This window comes from Kryptolebias marmoratus, linkage group LG20 (assembly GCF_001649575.2).
Source record: "Kryptolebias marmoratus isolate JLee-2015 linkage group LG20, ASM164957v2, whole genome shotgun sequence".
NCBI classification, from domain to species: domain Eukaryota; kingdom Metazoa; phylum Chordata; class Actinopteri; order Cyprinodontiformes; family Rivulidae; genus Kryptolebias; species Kryptolebias marmoratus.
In genome coordinates, this window is record NC_051449.1 from 9,488,493 (window position 1) to 9,507,921 (window position 19,429).

The 19,429-nt window shown below is 39.6% G+C and overlaps 3 protein-coding genes across 7 annotated transcripts in view; 2 read left to right on the forward strand and 1 right to left on the reverse strand.

Annotated features, from left to right (window-relative positions):
• Positions 1-7,031, forward strand: part of cacna1eb (calcium channel, voltage-dependent, R type, alpha 1E subunit b) — a 55,616-nt gene extending 48,585 nt beyond the window's left edge. For 3 of the 5 annotated variants that reach the window (XM_025007979.2, XM_037982097.1, XM_037982099.1), the window contains 11 exons: positions 85-212; positions 486-582; positions 968-1,073; positions 1,208-1,315; positions 1,403-1,503; positions 2,163-2,269; positions 2,365-2,464; positions 3,365-3,469; positions 3,887-4,019; positions 4,400-4,548; positions 5,281-7,031. In XM_025007979.2, coding sequence (XP_024863747.1) covers positions 85-212; positions 486-582; positions 968-1,073; positions 1,208-1,315; positions 1,403-1,503; positions 2,163-2,269; positions 2,365-2,464; positions 3,365-3,469; positions 3,887-4,019; positions 4,400-4,548; positions 5,281-5,805 — 1,659 coding nt within the window. In that variant the 3' untranslated portion in view covers positions 5,806-7,031. Of the gene's footprint in view, positions 1-84; positions 213-485; positions 583-967; positions 1,074-1,207; positions 1,316-1,402; positions 1,504-2,162; positions 2,270-2,364; positions 2,465-3,364; positions 3,470-3,883; positions 4,020-4,399; positions 4,549-5,280 lie in introns of all 5 variants that reach the window. The other 2 variants (XM_037982098.1, XM_017425985.3) reach the window with 2 other exon arrangements.
• Positions 7,032-8,919: 1,888 nt separating this feature from the next.
• Positions 8,920-13,343, forward strand: LOC108241706 (RING finger protein 11). Its single transcript, XM_017426064.3, has 3 exons — positions 8,920-9,552; positions 10,074-10,243; positions 11,315-13,343. The coding sequence occupies exons 1-3, from the start codon at positions 9,430-9,432 to the stop codon at positions 11,511-11,513; spliced, it is 492 nt and encodes a 163-aa protein (XP_017281553.1). The 5' UTR covers positions 8,920-9,429; the 3' UTR covers positions 11,514-13,343.
• A 2,059-nt stretch (positions 13,344-15,402) lies between these two features.
• Positions 15,403-19,228, reverse strand: rpe65a (retinoid isomerohydrolase RPE65 a). The gene is made up of 14 exons (XM_017426063.3): positions 19,070-19,228; positions 18,737-18,819; positions 18,429-18,579; positions 18,064-18,171; positions 17,811-17,952; positions 17,595-17,742; positions 16,995-17,076; positions 16,774-16,906; positions 16,541-16,680; positions 16,323-16,452; positions 16,111-16,225; positions 15,929-16,023; positions 15,746-15,857; positions 15,403-15,622 (listed from the first exon to the last, which is right to left on the reverse strand). The coding sequence occupies exons 1-14, from the start codon at positions 19,078-19,080 to the stop codon at positions 15,477-15,479; spliced, it is 1,596 nt and encodes a 531-aa protein (XP_017281552.1). The 5' UTR covers positions 19,081-19,228; the 3' UTR covers positions 15,403-15,476.
• Between the last annotated feature and the right edge of the window lie 201 nt (positions 19,229-19,429).

The following is a 19,429-nucleotide window of genomic DNA, read 5'->3' on the forward strand; positions in this document are numbered from 1 at the left end:
ACCGAACGTTTATGCAACAGCTAATCATCTGAATCAGTTCATCCTCTCAGTTGCTTTTTGTTTTCTCCTCAAATCTTCGTTTAGATGCTGAATCTGTTCGTGGCTGTGATTATGGATAACTTTGAGTACCTGACTCGAGACTCCTCCATCCTGGGCCCTCACCACCTCGATGAATTTGTCCGAATATGGGGGGAGTACGATCGACTCGCATGGTGAGCCTCAAACTCACTCATGTGTCACTCGAGTCCAGCTTGTGGGGCAGCTCGACTCTCATGTCCTGTTTTTATCCAGCAGAGGGCAGTCAAAGAGCGTTCAATTAACAACTATTTAAATCCTCTCTGCTCTGATTTAACATATTTCTCAACAAGCTGATGATCATCAAAACTCATCATACTGAAAACCAAGCGTTTTGAAAACAAAACAAACCAGCCTCTTTTCATAAATCCTTCACTTGTTTTTAAATTTGCGCTTGTTTTTCTCCGAAGTGGGCGTATTCACTACACAGCCATGTACGAGATGTTGACGCACATGTCACCGCCGCTGGGCCTGGGGAAGAAATGTCCTGCTAAGATCGCCTACAAGGTAAGAAGAGCATCCTGATGATTTTAGTTTGAACACAAAGGAGACTGTGTGTGTATATGTGGGGAGGTGGGCGGGTTATATGTGATTCCTACATACACATGCTTAAAATGTTACTTAAGTTACCCACAGAATGTCTAAGGTAGATCTTCTGTGGGTACATCTAATTTAATGTTCTTCTAATTTAACACGTGCCTTTTTGGATTTTCCATGTGATCATTTAAGGTTTTTAACTTGTTTGTGTGATCACATGTGAAAAACACGGTACATTCATGTGTTTTTCTCTGTAAGAGTTTGTCAGAGAATGAGAACATGAGTCATTACATGTTGAATTTTTTTATTTTGTGCTTAATCGTCCTTCTTTTCTCCAACTTTTTGTCTCTCTCAGAGGTTGGTGCTGATGAACATGCCCGTGGACGAGGACATGACCGTCCACTTCACCTCCACTCTAATGTCACTCATTCGCACAGCTTTGGACATCAAAATAGCTCGAGGTCAGGACCCTCTGTGTCTTGTAAACAAAATTCTATTATAATAACTTTTCCTTCTTTTTTTGATTTTGGAAGCAAAACAAAGACATAACTTTTTCTTTCAACCTTATTATAACGTGTATGCTTGTTTGTCCCAGGTGGCGAGGACCGTGTTGCTCTGGACTCTGAGCTGCAGAAGGAGATCAGTATCATTTGGCCCTATCTGCCCCAGAAGAACTTGGACCTACTGGTACCTATCAACAAAGGTCTGGCTCTAACTGTGAAGGCAATTTCCAGCGTGCTGCTGAGACAAATGAGCAGTGACGCTTAATGAAGTGTGTCTGCCCTTGCAGATACTGACATGACGGTGGGGAAGATCTACGCTTCAATGATGATAATGGACTACTTCAAACAGAACAAAGCCAAGAAACTCAGGCAGCAGCTGGAGGCTCAGGTCAGCACAGCCAGTTTTTGGATGCTTTCTTTGTCGGGAAATGCATTTTCAGATTGGTAGATGTGAAAACCTGTTCCTAAAATGTTGAACAGAGTGTGAAATGTTAATAAAAGTGGAATTTTGAACGTATCAAATGTTGAAAATGATTTTCACAAAAAAGAGCCTAACTGACCACTCATTCAAAAAAACACTTAGCAGGCTTTTGGGAACAGAAGAGAGACACTTGGTATATTTTTGAAACACGAATCTATGCTCACTTTATCTTGACAATGCAGTGAGATTTTCCTTTTACAATGCTGGGAGGCTTGCTGGTTAGTTTACGCAGCAGTGCTTGTCCTGCTGAAATAAGAAAAGCCTTCCCTGATTTCTGAATGGCAAATGTATTATTTGTAGATTTTTTTTTATTTTAATGGTGCATTCAGAAATGTGCAAGCTAAGTACACTAATGCATGTCACTACTGTGAAATTCTGCTTATCCGTGTGAAGATAAACGAGAGGTCCCCTTACCGTGTAGTCTGAAAGAACGATTATTTACAAAAAGTAAGAAGTTTAGATTTGTCAACCCTCTGGAGCATTCTGCCTCAGTCCATCCTCGGTGACTGTATGCCCAGAGGATGCAGAGGATTTAATCTGTTTTGTGTGTTTTTGTCTCACTCCAGAAGAGTAAGTTGATGTTTAAACGTCTGGACGCCTCCACCCTCCCTGAGGACATTCTGTCCAACACCCAGCCGCTGCCAATGATGGCCCACAGTGCCGGTTCAGCCCTGTGAGTCAGCAAGTGTGCGCAAAATTGTCGAATTTATGTGCAGCGGCCGCTTATGTTTGCTTACTGTTTACCCTGCTCCCCTCACCCCCCTTCAGGACCAGAGGAGGCTTTGTAGCTCTGAGCCCCATCTCACCACAGGAACTATTTTTGCAGCCCATAAGTTCAGACGTGGACGCGAGTCAGCAGCAGAATCTGGTGAGACGGTCGAGCAACACTGATAACACTGTCTGTGCTTTTCCTTCAAGCAGAATCATTTGTTAGACATTTATGCAGTGCTTTTATTCAGATTTGTTTGCAATGACTTTAAAAAAATCCATTTAAAAAGTAACAGAGCACATCTGTATTTTATTTTTATAACTTCACAGTGTTTTATGTGGAAATCTGCAGGATTTAGCCCCCACAGCTGGGAGCTAGAATGTTCTTCGAAAAGCGCTTTTAGTTTGTTTTACAGTGTCCTATAAAAATGTTTTAAATGACGCTGTTTTCTTAGTGCCTTGCAGAGCACGGCGCTGCTGTTCTGTGTGCTCCTGTCTTTTAGTTTTGTGCAGGGTGGAGCTGCAGAGGCAGACTGTCAAACTGTTGGTGTGTTGCTGTGTCTTTACCGTCTGGTTTTACTGGTCCGCACTGCCTGCCAGTTGAATGAGATCAAATTATACTGAAGTACCTTTATGTCAGCTCAGAGAAATGCATATTTGGCTCCTGGAGATGTTGTCGGGCTCTGTGTGTGTAGCACTCAGGACTTGATCGTGCATGACTGAATGTACTTCCAGGCTGAAACATAAAGTCCATTTTTACCTGTAAACTTCTATGCTTGCAGTCTAATCATGCTCTTCTTCACTCTGAGCTCTTTTTATAACCTCACTGTTTCTTCTTTCCCTTGAAGTCAGTTTTTCTTTGTTGTTAGTTAATAATCCATCTGTTTATGGCTGGAATGGCTTCTGATTGGATGGCTGTAATAGATGACCCTCAGTAATGAACTGGTTTGTGCCCCAGCCGAGCTGGGTGTCCGTTTAAAGAGGCAGTCCCGGCAGGGATGAGCCTGAATGCTGCTCTGTCTTTCCTTGCCCTCCTTTCTTGTTTCTTGTACTCACCTAGGTGAGCGAGTGCATTTGGGGGATTGGTACCCCACTGGAGCTTCCGATTGGGAGGGGCCTGTGTGTGCGGGCCTCCTCCATGCCCCGTCTGGCTGTAGAGCTGCAGGTACACACATCTTCCATGACATGACCTCTGGGAAGAATCCCATGGATTTCAGTGGGTGCATGGTCTCCTGCCTTGTTCAGTTTGTGCACGGGTTGCTTCAAGGTTTGATTCAGAAGTTCTGACTTGCTGCTTTCGGAGGTCAGCTTAGGTTCAGTGACTTGTCAGAATGGGGTGTTGTTCCTGAATGCTTATGCCTCAACTTGTTATGTTCATCTCTTTCATCCCCAAAACAGAGGACAGACTAAACTCCACCCACCAAGAATGCACTGCACCTTTGCACTAATAAAAGCATGAAACGTTTGGTCCTAATTGTCCTTTTAAATCATTTGAATGTAACTTGATGTTTTCTTTATGTATCCCGTGCCTGCATGTTTGTCTGTTTTTTTTTTGTTTTTGTTGTTTTTCACACACAAGCAGACAGAGGTTGGAAGTGGATCCATAAAGCGTTCAGTCTCCACAGTCGCAGATCAACGTGTAAACGGACTCTGGGAGGAGGAGAAAAGTCCTGAGCGAGTGTATCGACCTCGTCACAAAAGCTACAAAGCTGCTGGTGAGTCCCCGTTATGAAAACCCGTTTTAGCTTTTACTCCTGTTTTGATAATTGTAGCTTTTAACTACTAATTACCTTCTGATCTTTTTGTTGTAACATTTACACTTCAGTTTCAGCTTCACAAAATTTCTGCAGTCGTTCAGCACTGCGTATTAACAGAAAAGGCTCATTTTTCACATTTATTTTAATTTAGTATAATCCTAAATTGTATTTAATTAAGTTATTTGCATTTGTTTTAGTCAGACATTATGAATTATAAAAGTGCTGGTACAAATCCAGTGAGTATTGTCTTATACCAGTCTTATACCATTACCTTTTTATGCATCACTTCATGTTTTAGACTTTCTTTGGTGTTGTTCTCCTCCCCGAATGTCCTCCAGTTTCTCGGTCTGAGCACAGAGAGCGCGGTCGGTCTAAAGAGCTTTGCCACCTCCTGTCTCCCGACATGTCTCGATGCAACTCAGAGGAAAGAAGCTTGCAGCCCTCGCGATCCTCCAGCGCCGAGAGAGAACACCCGCAGGATAAACAGGTAGGTTAAGACAAAAACATTAAACCACTGACAGGAACAGGAAGCAGGACTGCTTCGCCTTATTGCGCTGCAGAGTTCTGCTGAGATAAGCTGCATCCTGGCTTGCACGTGTTATTTTGACACCAGTCAATGAAGCAGCTTTGCCAACCAGTTCTGATGGCAAAACGGGGGCCTGCTGGATATTAGAATCCCTAAGTTAATGGCTTATCTGTGTGTAATTCATCAAACCCGTAGAGCCGAGGTAGGCAAAATGTTTCAATGTCATAAAATTTATTATAGAGTATAAAACACATCATCATCAGAAGTAGCTTATTTTATTTTGCCAGCTGACTAAGCTTTTATGTATAAAAAAAAGTCTGAACCATTTTCATACAGAGTGCAATAAAAAACTTTTCAATTTACCCTCATTCTCTTTATAGCTGAATCTTGAACTTGTAGGTAGCTTTGAAGAAAAGCATCTGCTAAATGACTAATGGGAAATGTTGCATGGGTAAATATAAAACCTACATGTTAGCAGTTATCCTGTACATGTTTATCAGTTGACATAGAAATTATAGTCCTCCTTTGTTGCTCTTTGACCATTTTTCTTCTCTATTAACCTGAAAATTAAAAACCTTTGATCAGCAGACACATGTTGTAATCAGAAGCTCATAAACAGAAACTAGGCAAACTTTGCTGTGTTTTCATCCAGCAAGTGATTGGTTTTGTGTCGTTGCTGTTTGTTTCTTTAAGGGCAACAGTTCAGACAGCCCGGTACCCTCCACCTCAGAGTCCAGCACGCCCAGCGGCCGGCGACCTCTATCACAGACCCCGACCCGATCTCACCCTCACATCTCCTACTCGCCCCTCGTGTGTCGCACCCAAGCCTCCGCTGGGGAAGACGAGGATGAGCAGGGCAGTCCGGACACCGTGAGGCGAGGCAAGCCCAAAAGGGACACCCAAGAAGGGGCTGCGGGTGAGAGGAGGAGCGAGGCTGCAAGGCACTCGTCCCCACCTCGACGCTACCCCTCCGAGCCTTTCCTGGCCTCACAGGAGGACGACCACAGCCCGGACGCTACCGGTCCCATGGAGACGTTGACCTTCGAGGCGGCTGTGGCCTGCAGCTTAGGGCGCGCAAACACCATTGGCTCGGCCCACCCGCGCTGGCGGACCGGGTGGCAGGTCCCCAACGGACACTTCCGGAAGCGTCTGGTGCAGACGACCTCGACGTCAGGCTGCGACCCTCTCAGCGACACAGAGGAGGACGACCGGTGCTAGGGACAGGAGCCGCTCTGCATCTGCATCCGGAGTGAAAGTTAATCTGACTCTTTTTGCATCTTCAAGGCTGTGAGCCCTCTGGATGTTTGATTTTTTTAAAAAAATCCAAACTAACAAAGAAAGACTAATTCTTCCTGAAACTGTAGTTACCGATTCACACAGAACACTGACAATCAATAAGGTCTATTTCCTGACTTGTACTTGATGATACAGAGTAATAATGCATCTCAAGGAGTTGATGAGTACAGAAAATAAATCTAATAAAAGGACCAGATTGTGTCATTTATGTCAATAGGTATTTTGATTTCTGAAGGTGTTTTTTTTAATTGATTCAGTGTTGCTCTGAACAGTATTTTCTGTGGGGTGTGTGAATATGTAACTACGTTTTATTCTAAATTGTTTTGTAAATACATTGTGATCATCTCACCATTGCCATTTATTAAATCACCTTGATGCAACAAGCCATCCTGAAGAGGCAATCAGAAACTTTACCAGACAATGATATAATAATAATAATAAGTGACTCTTTATAATGCTGGATTTTTTTACACTATGAATGGATGGGCAGGGGGTTAACTGCCTAATTGTTGTTTATTTTATTTTATTTTATTTTTTGTATTAAACATAGTTTCTGAGATCTGGATACAGTTATAAAATAACAGAAAAAATGCTTTTGGGATTTTATTTGACATTGTCAAACCATGCCTCCACCAGACCTCGGACCTTTATAACTGCTTGACTATAAATTTAAAAAGTCCTTTATTTTTATTAGTTTTAACCCTTTAATTAAAAAACGTATCCCCACAAACAAATCTTGCTCCTTTAAAACTATTTTCCACTATTTTCACATTTTGTAATTGTGAATATTGTATGAACCACTGTGGACAAAGACTGCAGAAACATTCCAGAAACACCATGATGCATTTTGCTTCAAAATCCCCCATTGCTCTAAGACTTATGAATAATGTGCAGAGAAATTATGCTGTTTGTAACATTTAAAGAAGAAAAAAAAAACTACAGTATCAGCTGGCAAGCTTAAAAGGTATTGGAATCCTTGGAAATATTCATGTTAAGGTTGTGTTTTGTTTTATTTGCCTGAAGTGGGCAAAATCTGTGAAATCCACTTAACCAAAAGATTTGTATTATACGTTCCAGGAATGCAAATATTTTGTTGGTTTTTATGTGTACAATAGCTGTATATACTAGTAAAGGTGTCCTCAAGTTGCCATCGTGTCTTTTTGTGATTATTGTTGGTTTTTTTTCATTGAGCCAAATAAAATGTACGAAACCTTGATTAATCATAAATGTTGCGATAATAATCCAGATATAGTGCAATTAGAGACCACTGTCTGTGTGTTGCAGATACTGGCTGAGGTGTATTATAATACTTCAACTGGAATCTTTATGCAAAAACATCTTTTTTCTCACTGACATTCTAAAAATACGTAAAACTCAGGACTGCAGTTTACTTTATGGTGTAAGTCGGGGGTCTCAAGCTGTGGCTCTGGGGCCACATGTGGGTCATTAGTCCCTCTGCAGCGGCTCTCTGGAGCTTTGATCAAAACCAACATGAAAATTATTAATATTAGAATCTGCATTCATATTAGGAAAACAAAATATGGCAAGATATTCAGATAACACCAAAAATTAAAAGTAATAATTGCCTTTGATAAAAATGCTGAATAAAATGTGGAGTAGATGAACATTTGTGCCTTTTGAGAGAACATTTCTCAAGACACAATAAAATATCCAACAAACTGGCCTTATTTTATTTCATACTTGTGTTAATTTTCTACAAATACAGAGGAGACTCACATTGGCCTGCATAGTTCACTGTTCAGATTCAATCAAAGGGAGTCTTCCTTTGTTTGGTCTTTTTCTTTGTTCTAATGTGTGAAAATACCGATAATTATCAACAGTTCATCACGGATCTTCATTATTAATTAACATTTCTTGTAATTGGTTTATCTTTTATACTTATAATGTCACAAACTATAGTTTTTTATATGTAGTATTTATATAACACTTGCTGAGTTGTGTTTTTTTTTTTTTTTTCAAGCTTCAGGTACATTTTGTGACTTTGGACAGTTTGTACTCAGTGGGAAAAAAAGCAGAAATAGCTCTTTTTTTGTTACAGTTGTGGTATTGAAGTGCATGAAAAGACCAATTACTAAAGAAGAAGTAAATGAATCAGCACTGTGGCTGTAAAATGAGGTAAATGAGAGCATAATATCAGGAAAGAAGTATGAAAATGGTCAGGTACAAGTAAAATCTTTCACTGAAAATAACATGTTATTAAAAGTGTCCAATATTTGCCAGCACAATACATCATGTTCACAAATAATGCAGTTCAGTTTAAAAACAGCACAAATGCACCAACATAAGTTATGAAAACTTAAAAATATAAGCATGGAATACCAGAAAACATTATATTCTGGGTCTTTGTGTATTATCTGGCTGTCATCGTGTAAAACTGCTCAGTCAAAGTTGCATTTCATGCAGGACTAATCAGAAATTTGTCTACCATTCAGGAGTATGTTTGAGTAAATATAAAGAGTGAACGCATGAAAATGTACAAATGTTTCTGGCACAGATGGAATCCCATACAACAGAGTCACCCCATATCATTTAATTTTTACTCAAATAGTTCAATGACTTCAGTGTAAGTGTGCTAGTTATTATTCTGATTGAAATGTTTCAAAAGCAAGACTAAATAAGATATTTATGGCTTCATAAGCATGATAAATTTTACCATAAATGAGTGTCTATCTATCTATCTATCTATCTATCTATCTATCTATCTATCTATCTATCTATCTATCTATCTACTGTATATATACAGTATATACACATATAAGAACACATGTTGGAGAAAGGTGTGCTGAAACTGAATGAAAAACAACACAACATTTCAAAATATTCATAACTGTTTAAATCAAGCATTACAATAACATACATTAATACACATTAGAGAATTCAAACAATACAGAAAAATTAATTTATTAAAAAGACTTGGCTATTCACAAAACGGCCTGCTGTTTATTTATTCTTCCATGTATGTTCTACTCCTGTCCAGTTGGTGGCGGTATTACACCTCTGACAAATGCAGAAAAAACACCAAAAGAAGAAGAAGGGGGCGGAGAAGAAACGGGCTAGCAGGAATACAAATTGCTTAATGTTACTCACGAAGTTAAAAGGCGTAAATGTTTTTTAACTTTGGCACCCAGATAGCTCGTTGGGACATCCAAAGTTACCGAAGAAACATATGTTGCATATAAATTGTAATTTTTACAAAGGAAGGACTGTCACTCATCGAGGAAATCGATGGAAAAGTAGCTAGCTGGGTTGCTAACCGCTGTTATTAAGGAGAGTTCTTTGTTGTCTTTCTCCAGGTCCGTGTAACAATAAAGAGAAGCTAGTGTGGTCATTGTCGGCGGAGCAGATTGTGTATATGAGTTGAACAATCATGCCACAAGTGTATTTGTTGGCACAAAGCTGAGTACTTTAAACGAAAAAAAAAAATCATCCGGGAAATACAACTAAAACAAAATTAGCAACCGAGCACAAGTAGCAGCTGAGTTCTAATTTAAGCGTCGGCTGGAACAGGACTGGAGACGCTGAAATATGGGAAACTGTCTCAAGTCTCCGACATCAGACGACATCTCTCTGCTTCATGAGTCCCAGTCCGACAGGGCGAGTTTCGGTGACGGCACAGACCCAGACCTGGAGCCCCCTCCTCCGTACCAGGTGAAAAGATAAGCTAATTATTCAGCCAAGGAAAGTTTGTGGAGACCTCCACACAGCGAGCTGTTAATGTTGTATTTGGTTAAATGCTCTTTGCTTATGCTTCTATTTAATTGTTGTTTTTATTCAAGATGATGTCATTTTACTTTTAGGTGGTTGTGAAAGCTCATTTATGTGTTTTTTAATGTATTCTTTCATTCTTATAAATGAAAATGGGCACATTCACATGGACTGAAGTATTCATGTTGCTTAGTATGAAGTGACTCTTTTAATTTATTAAAAATAAAAATGCTCATGTCATATGTTTTAATAAGTCAAAGTTCCTCAGGTTCCTTGATTCCAGTGAACTCAAATAATATATCCGCAGCGAAAGGTATTTTGATTGTTCCAAGTTCTTGTTTGAACAGCTGCTGTGTTTTTCCATTTGTCCACAAACAGTCTGACCTGTCAGACCACATTGTGTTGACAGAGTGCAATGATTGAAGTCGGGAAAACTGTTTTCTTGCTTCCTTTTCCGCCACCAGGAGCAGGCTCACATGCCCATGTACCACCCCACGCCCAGTCAGGCCCGTCTGGCCACCCAGCTGACAGAGGAGGAACAGATCCGCATAGCTCAGCGCATCGGCCTCATCCAGCACCTCCCCAAGGGCATTTATGATGGAGGAAAAGACGGCTCGGAGAAGAAGATCAGAGAGTAAGCCTTTTGTTTTATTTCTTTTGATGGATTTAAACCAAGCAAGTTTGCAGAATAGCACATTCAGATGCTGTATTTTTGTGATGATGGCCTGATTTTAAGATTTAAATGTTGATGCTGACATGCTAATAGTAGCAAGGACTATAGGATGTGATCTTTAACCATTAAATACTTCCTAAGACAAATAATGGATAAAATAATTTATATTAGGTCTTAGCTGAGCTATTTTACTTTCTCAATAAGATCTATTTGACAGTGTCAGTGTGTCCTTTGTTGCACTTCTTAATTTCTTCAGGTTAACAATTTTGTAAGTTAGAGTTAAGTTCAGTTTTTGTTTTCTCCATAAATTTTCATTCTGATTAGAATCTCTATCGTTTCCTTGTCTTGACATATTTTTAGATGTCTTTAAGGGCTGTACAAGTGCAAGCCATTTACCATTTAAAGAAAAGTTTGAAAACGTATAAGTCAAGACTTTTTGACGTGGCTTTCTGTGAACTATATATGAACAATAATTAGCTTACCTGCAGGAGACAGGAGGCAGAGCGAGTTTAGTTTGGAAAATCAGACAAAAGTTCTCATGAGTCTCTCAAGCTAACAGCTTCTCAGAGAAGAGCCTATTCAAAAAATGTATTTCAGCCTTTAAAACAACTCACATTCCAAACAATTTAAATTTTGGGAAAGCTTCTTATAAACTTTTACACCGCGTGAACTTTGTGTCCGATCAGTAATTACATAGATGTCTATAGTTACTAAAACATGGTATAATGGAACGTGGTTCATTGTACCAGTCTGTGTATCTCTGATGCAAAGGTAATACAGTGTAAAAATCCACAGCATTCACTTGCACAGCTCTATGGTTTCTGGGGTTTGAGTTGCTTTACATGTTGGAAAATTCCCCCCTAAATTAGCCCTCTGCTACTTCATGAAGATTTCTCGCTGATTCTACTAACTGAGATCGTTCTGTTTGCTGTCTGCTTCACGTACATATGTGTAACGTGAAGCAGACACAAAAAAATCAAGATGTTGCTTTTAAACAAGTAGGTGTATATAATGTTTCTTTCTTTTTTTTAGATGCGTGATCTGTATGCTGGACTTTGTTTACGGAGACCCCATTCGGTTCTTGCCATGTATGCACATCTATCACATGGACTGTATAGACAACTGGCTGATGAGATCCTTCACCTGCCCCTCCTGCATGGAGCCCGTGGATGCTGCCCTGCTGTCCACCTACGGACCAACCGATTTCTCCCCCGACTCCCCCGATGCTTAGATTAAACTCAGCCCTCTCCAGCACCCAAACCTAACATCTTCCCTCTTGTTGAGTGAGAGGAGCTAAAAAATAATAATAATAATAATGTGTGTTGGTTATCTTGCACTTGGAAAATTTCAAAAATATATTCACCCAACGTTGGCCTTTCTTTTCCCTCCCAGATCTGATGCTAATTGAGCTGGTCTTAAGATCATCGGTTCCACGAGTCAGTCAGAAACGTTCCCCTTGCATGATTGTGTTTCTAGGTGTTTGTTTTGCTGAGGCAGTGTCCAGTGTTGCTGCAAATGAAGAGCAAGTTGGATTTGTGTGTGTGGGTCTGAGTTAGTGTGTGTGTGTGTGTTTGGGGCTAAATGGTAAATGAGCATTTTCACTCGAGCTGGTCTCGGTGGCATTTCTCCACGACTGACCCCAGTCCACCAAAAAAAAAAATTCCAGATGATTATCAAAACTGTTTTAAATGGACAACTAATTTACCAAATTCCTGGCTCATATGTGAAGAGGTGTCGTTAGGCATCTGTTATGCCATTAAAACGTGGCTCTCCTAAATCAAAGTTTAAATACCCATTTGTTCTTGTGATATTGATATTTACACTTTTGGCGAAGGAGAAACAGCATTACTGCTTCGCAAATGGGCTGGTATACAGAAAATATGCACAGTTTGCTACTAAGTTACACAATGTTTTGGACAGGCATTCAAGTTGTGAAGGGAACACGGTATGTGTTACATGAATGTTTTATCAAATGATGTGTAAATGATCTGACAGACGGCGTAAAGGGCTCGTTTGTGCTCGGGCAGGGGAGGGGGGGGTGTCAGTCACTCAGTCAAACATTAGAAACGCTTGCACACTCTTTTCATCCAATCCAGAGATTTGCACTTTACTTATAGGACATTATCTAAAACAATATATTAATATATTTACCTTATAACCTTGCACTATCAAGACTTTCATCCTTTCATCTCCTGAGATGCAGAAGTTATATAGCTGAGAAAGATATTTTCCAAGCTGTCAGTTGTGACTTATCACACTGAGGTAAGCCTGAAGATGCATTTCATAAAATCTGTGAGTCCGTAGAATAAGAGCCTGCTTTTGATTTTTGCCGTTTTGGTTTTGGTTTTTCCCCCCCCCGAGTAAAGGGACAGAGGCTTGCTCACGTTGAAAGAAATCGACTCTTTATTCACTTTCACATCAAGAGTTGGCTAAAATAAAAAAAAGTTCTGTTACAACCACGCTACAGACAGTGTAACCTTTGAAAAGCAAAAAAAATAAATAAATAAATAATAGATAAGCTGGCACTCTTCGAAACTTAAAATGGTTGATGCTTCATACGTGAAACTGCCCCAGCGTGTTTCCTCTGGAACCTCTTGAAAAGAAAGTGAATAAAAGTTCAACTTGTATTGTATTTAAAATAAAAGATTTGATAACATTTAGGCACTAAATGTCTTTGTTTTGTTCCAGTTTACTTTAGCTGTTACCTCAGTCTATACTTTACCTTTTACTTTGCAGCGTTTTGTGGTTGTGTTGTCTTTTTTTCTTCCCCAAGTTATTTGAGTTTTTGTTCCCCATGTTGTTAAACCCACTACGTGTTTTGTACAATTAATGGAAAGCTTGTACACTGGTTTCAAATTGTGCAAACCTCTGTCCCTCTTAGAGACTTTTCTGATGGTCTGATAGTGAAAACATTGACATTAGGATTTCCTCTCGGCTTTCTTTTGCTGTTTTACAATCTTAGTTCATCCTGAAAGATTAATATTTCTTGTAATTGTTTTATTTCTATCCTTTTGGAAGGCTATAAGCCCTCATGTAAAACAATAAATAAGAGGAAAACCTAGATGTGGTTTTATTAAAGACGATCTACCCTCATGAGCCTCTGAAATGGCAGATTTATTCAAAGGTGCTGAAGTGTTGCCCCACGATTACCAAACGGGGGGGATTTCAGAATGCACAAATGCTAAATATTTGTTTGAGCCTTGCGTTAATGCAATCCTTAAATCTGGCAGTGGAGCAGAAAGCGTGACTTTATAATCAGGCCTCCTCGTTTCATGTGCACCAAAGTGAGTCAATAACATATTGGTAATCATTAATGTTTCTCCTGCTTGTGTGGAAGAAACCTGTGAATGCTCCTGCCTTTTTAAATGCATGTTTCAGTGCATAAAGTCATCGTTTTATGTGCTGAACCGGGGTTTTATGGAACTGGGTCGTCATACAGTTGTGTACTTTTTATCGTCACATTGGATTAGAAATGAATGTATGAAGTTATTGAAGTTTATAGAACTCAAAGGGAGTAGAAAACCATATTCTTCATTTTTACATAAATGATTAACTCTCAGACTTAAAAATATAAATGCAAATATTAAAACTGTTTTTATTTACAGTATATATAGGAACAATGAAATGTGCACTATACCATACATATAAACTGTTTTGCCATGTTTATTCATAAAAGGACTTTTTACTTACATAAGATACTTTAAAAATGTTTCAAAAACAAAAAAAAAGTCTTAAGGTAAAGCAGATCAAAAGAAATTGCTATGCAATGGTATTATAAATGAAGAAACAAGGTTTTTTGGTAATATGTTAAAGTTAAAGCCAAACTAAACAAAAAACCCATTAAGAACCGACATAAGTTTGTTGCTGAATGAACTGAGGTTTCACAGTTTTCTTTAAGAAAGTCAAAGATTGTAATCAGCTAATAGTGTATTTCAAATTATTATACTCTTTCACAGAAAACATTGTCTTTTAAAGCAGCAGTGTGCAACATACTGTGATGTATAACAGAAAAAATGCTAATTGACAAAATAAAGATCAAGTTTTTTGAACCGCCTGTCATAAACTAGAAACATCACGAAATGCTGACTTTCTGCCTTCAATGCCTGCCTGTTTCCTGTTTCAACTTCCTGCCCTCAGGAAGTGTATTTGACTGATACCATATATATATATATATATATATATATATATATATATATATATATATTACCTAAAAGACATTAGAGTTGCCATTTGTGGTACAATTTAAGTCATCATACATTTGTATTTTGAAGCAATATCCTCTCAGTTTGCAGCATTTGGCTCAGTAAGACTGAAGAGTGTATTGTTGAGAATTTCTATGATTAGTCATGTCACCAGTAAAGGTATTCATTGCAAACTAAAAATGTTATCCTGAATTGTATCAAATTGTGCAGTTTGAACGAGTTTACTCCAGTAGTTTTTCAGATATATTCATATTCAATCTGAATACTTTACAAATCTGGGCATAAATACATTCCAGTACATGAAAAGTGTCAGACTTCTCCATCTTCTGTGAATGGTGCCATTGTTGACCAACTTTCAGTCACTTCAGCTGTTTCCATAGGGAAAGAAACATTCATCAGTCTTAATGCGCCCCAAAAAAGAGCCCCTTTTGTTTTCTTCTTTTCCCTCCCAGATTACAGGCGAACAGTTAATCAGCTTTGCAGTGTTGTGAGATCTGGGAGCTTTCACTTCAGATCAGACTTTGATAACTCTGGGCAGCACACTGAGGACTCACGTGGAGAGGCCCCTGGTTCAAGTGTGACCATTTGTCAAGAGAAGTATCAACTTATTTTAAAAAGCTATGAGAAAAAAACAATCATTGTGTCTCAGGAAATGGCAGGAAATCAGTGCATTGTTAGAAATATAAATATTTTTTTTATTATTATTAAGGATAATTTTCCATGCTGCTGACTAGTAAGCAGCAAATGAACATGTTTAACAGAACGCAAGAGTTTATTAGTATTGAAACATTTAGTTTTGTAACCACACGCTGGTTTTATGACACAATGTGAACAAATCCATAAAACTGTGGCTCAGAAAGCACTTAAGTTACATTTGGTTCAAATGAAAACACAAGAATTTTCTCTCTAAAACAAACGTGATTTTGCTGGCATAGTTTTATCTTTATTTATCATCTTTTTAATACTGAGCAGTGGTTGACAACGCTCAAATGTTATGGTTTGTACATCCCGTGAAAGGTGACAGGAATGGAGCACTCCACTTCTGCCCTGGCGATTTCGGACAGATCCTTGGCGTTGAGGATGAGGAGATAAGCCGGTCTCTGGGAACCAGGAGCCGCCACGATGGTGAGGAGGACTCCTGTGGAAACAGTCGTCAACAGACTAGGTTTTAACGGTACCCTTGACTTTCAAAGAACTGACAATAAAACAGGTCACCTGATTCCTTTTTTCTGCTTTAATTGCTGCTGACTGACTGACTTACCATCGTCCTCGTCGACTCCATCAGGAGTCTGCACAAACAGGGGCTCTGAGGGATACGATTCAGGCTCCTGCCATACCCAAGTCTCCTTGGTCTTCACGTTCAGCTTGCAGATCTGCGCAGGAATTAGAGAGCAAGTCAACAAAGACACATGTTTGCCAACATTCTGTGGATTTTCTCCTGTACCCTGTCTGGGATGAAATGGTTGAGGCCCAGGCCGTAGGCGTATGTGTAGTTCTTCCCTCCGTAGCCCTTGTAGTTAATCTGAGGAAACTCAAAGGCTGAAAAAGAAAACAATGAAATATTACGCAATGACGATTCCCCTTCATAAAATACCCTTATGTGTCCTAATAAATGTGTGCTGGCACCTTGGCGAGGTCCGGAGAACAGCACCTCAGGCTCCAGCCAGATCATCCCGTCGGCGTGCATCACAGCGGTGGCCGTGGTGTACGGCAGACTCACGAGATTCTTCCCCTGCTCCTCCTGCGTCACATCCAAAATATAACGGGAGAGGTTAAAAGACCACAAGTCTTTTCTCTTTTGTGACACTTATCTCCGATGAGGAGCACAGGCAGCTCACCTTGTGGACGTCCAAGGGGATGACGTATCTGCGCACCTCCGGCTGGGGCGCCATCATGGCTGCTTTCTTCACCTCCTCCCAGTTGGCCCTCAGGTTGGCCAACCAGAGGTAGTTGTACACAAACTCGAAGCTGCAGGAAAGAAATTATAAATGATCTGCATCCAACAAATTTGTGAACGAGATGAAGGTGAAAAAAAGTGTAAACCCCAGGTTCTTACCCTTTCCATGCACACAGGTCAACAACAATAAATCCTTGGTCCTCATATGTGTTGATGTGGTGGAACATGCCAATTGCTGCTCCTTTGAACTTCAGGTCAATGTATTCTCCTGGGTCTTTCTTGGCAATGTGGAAATTAGTCTATAAATATACAATAAAATAGATATAGAACTTTGTGAGGAAAGCTGATAAAAAAACATGCTGCAAAAGTTTAAATCTACTCAAATTTCTTACTCCTTGGCTCTCGTTGGACTCGAAGCAGTCCATGTAGTTGGAACCTCGGATGCTCCAGGCACTCAGAAACTTGAGCAGGTTGATTTTCACTGGGGTTTCCACAAAGACAAAGTAGTTCTCCGACATGCCAAAACTAAAATAGGGGGAAAAGCATTTTAGGAACTCATACTTTATGCAACAAAACTTAGAAAAGACTAACACAAAAAAAAAAAACCACACACCTGTGCACATAGGAAGGCTTGAACCTCTCAGCACTGGGAAACTGAACCACCACTTTGGACTTCTCAATGGGGTCGGATTTATCTAAGGAAGGTTAATATTTTAATTGGGTAACTGTGATTGCTTTGAAACACTGTAAAAAACAACAAGTTTCTCCTTTTTGTTTTATTGAAAGTGATGATAATATTTTAAATCATCTTAATCCTTACTGTGCGACAGTATCATCTTGTTCCAACTCATTAGACCTAAATGATTTTTACACTAAAATACACAAATTGAAGCACCCATGTAGTGCAATTTCATTTTCAAGTTATAACGGATTTATAGTTTTGCGCTTGAGCCTTATTTTCTTCATTAAGAGGACACAATGTAGCATATTTTGAGTCAAATGTCCTGCTGTATTTCACATCAAGAGTTTCTATTATAGACGCTCATTCAGCTTCAATAGTTTGTGCTTTTGGAAACAGTAAGTACAATTTAAAGCTTGAACAATTTTTATGTGGCAGACTTTAATGCCAGCCTGTCTTGTGGCGAAGAATTAACAGGAGTCTGGAGTCCTCAAATTTCAGCTTTTGTTCGTTTATTGCACCATCGATCCAAACCTTTCTGCGTAGGAGGAATCCTGACGATGTTGTAGGCCAGTGTTGCACCTTTTCCCATGCAGTTTCCGATGTTAAATACAGTGCCGTCTTGTTCAATATGAGGGTGAGCTGTGATTCCATTGATGTTGATGTAGTTGCACATGTCAACCTGCGCGGAATGCAAACTGGTTGGATCTGCTTTTACTTCCTTAAAGATCTACTGTTGTGTTGAAATACCTTCTTCAGGGTCTCTAAAGTATCAGGATTGACTTTAGTGATGTAGTTGGTCTCTGTTACGGCATAGAAATCCTCTCCTATAGGGTAGACATTCACCAGGCAGTTGTCTGTGACCTCAACTCCTTTGAAGTACGAGAAAAACCTGAAAACAAAGAGAAACAACAACAATTATCTAAACTTAAGGACAACCATGAACATAAAATGATTTGACAGTTCTGATAACACTAAGGAAAATTCTGCATATTTAACCAACCTGGAGAAGATGTTTTTGCAGGGATCCGGGTACGCAAAAGTACCGAACTCAGTGATCACCACACGCTTCTCTGTAATGGCTCGTACATATGCGTCTGTCTTGGCAAACCTGTAAATGGTTGCTCTTCATCATTCAGTACTTTATGATTCTGTCCTCAAAGAACCAAATTTTGACGCTGAAAATTATAATTTAAATTTCATTGCATTTTTACATCTGTGATTTAGGCTTGGTTAGAAAAGCCATTCCACATTTAAAGATTTGTTAATCAGACATTTCAGATTTCTGCAGGTTGACCGTGATTATTGTGAATCCTACAAATAGACTGAAAACAGTATAACAGGGAGGAACTCTCCTCAGAGTCTTACTTCCTGTAGTAAGTGACCTGGCCGTTCTTGAAGTCAAACTTGTGCATGAGGGCCTGCCCATCAAACAGGTGGTAAAAGGGTTCATCTCCAACCTCAAAAAGTCCAGGTCCCAAACGGAGAAGACTTCCTTTCAAATATGAAGGAATCCTACCTGCAGGATAAACACAAGTAACGTTTTATTGAATAAATCAGACAAAAAAAACCAAAACATTGCAAAAGACTATAGACAAGTAATCTTCCCGAACAAAGCAATCTGCATAATAATGTCAAAGACTTTGTCTTATTTCAGTTGAAAGCTGCAAACAAACCTGTGATTGTTGTTGGCAGAGGCTCAGCGAGCTCCTCGCACGTCTCAAAAATCTTTTTGTAGGTACCAGCAGGGTGTTCAAACCTGTTATCAAAAAATAAGGTCACTGATGTAGACACTGGTGAGAGCAGGTTCATTCAAGTTGATGAAATCTCAGAAGTTACAGGTGATTTATGTGGAGCAGACACAATGACAATTCAAATCAATGTCAAAAACTTACGAGACAACCTTTAAAAACACATGTTGTGTTACAAATACTGAAAAATCAGACACTTAGAAAGCAAACTTGACCTCTCTTGTTAATACACGATATTCCCCCGCATCTGGAACTCACCGGCTGACCATGTTTCCTTCTTTGTTGTTGTTACACACAAAGCAAACCTTTTGCCACCTTTAAACTGGAAGCCTCTGGTCTGCCAGTGATCTGGAGGTTTTTATTTGTCTGACGGCCGTCACAATCACAGCTCTGGAAATCCTTCTCCTGGCCAATCACGTCCCACCAAGAACAAGAATCCCATTGTGTCAATATCCCCTGCTCAGTGACTCGGAGGCTGCCCCTCCGTAACCGGATTTGTTGAGGAAAATATGTACCGCAAATAACAGTGCTTGGCAAAAGTGTTGCAATGGTGCATGTGATCCCCCCCAACTGTACTAGCAAAGCATAAATCCACTACATCCTGAAACCAAGTGAGTA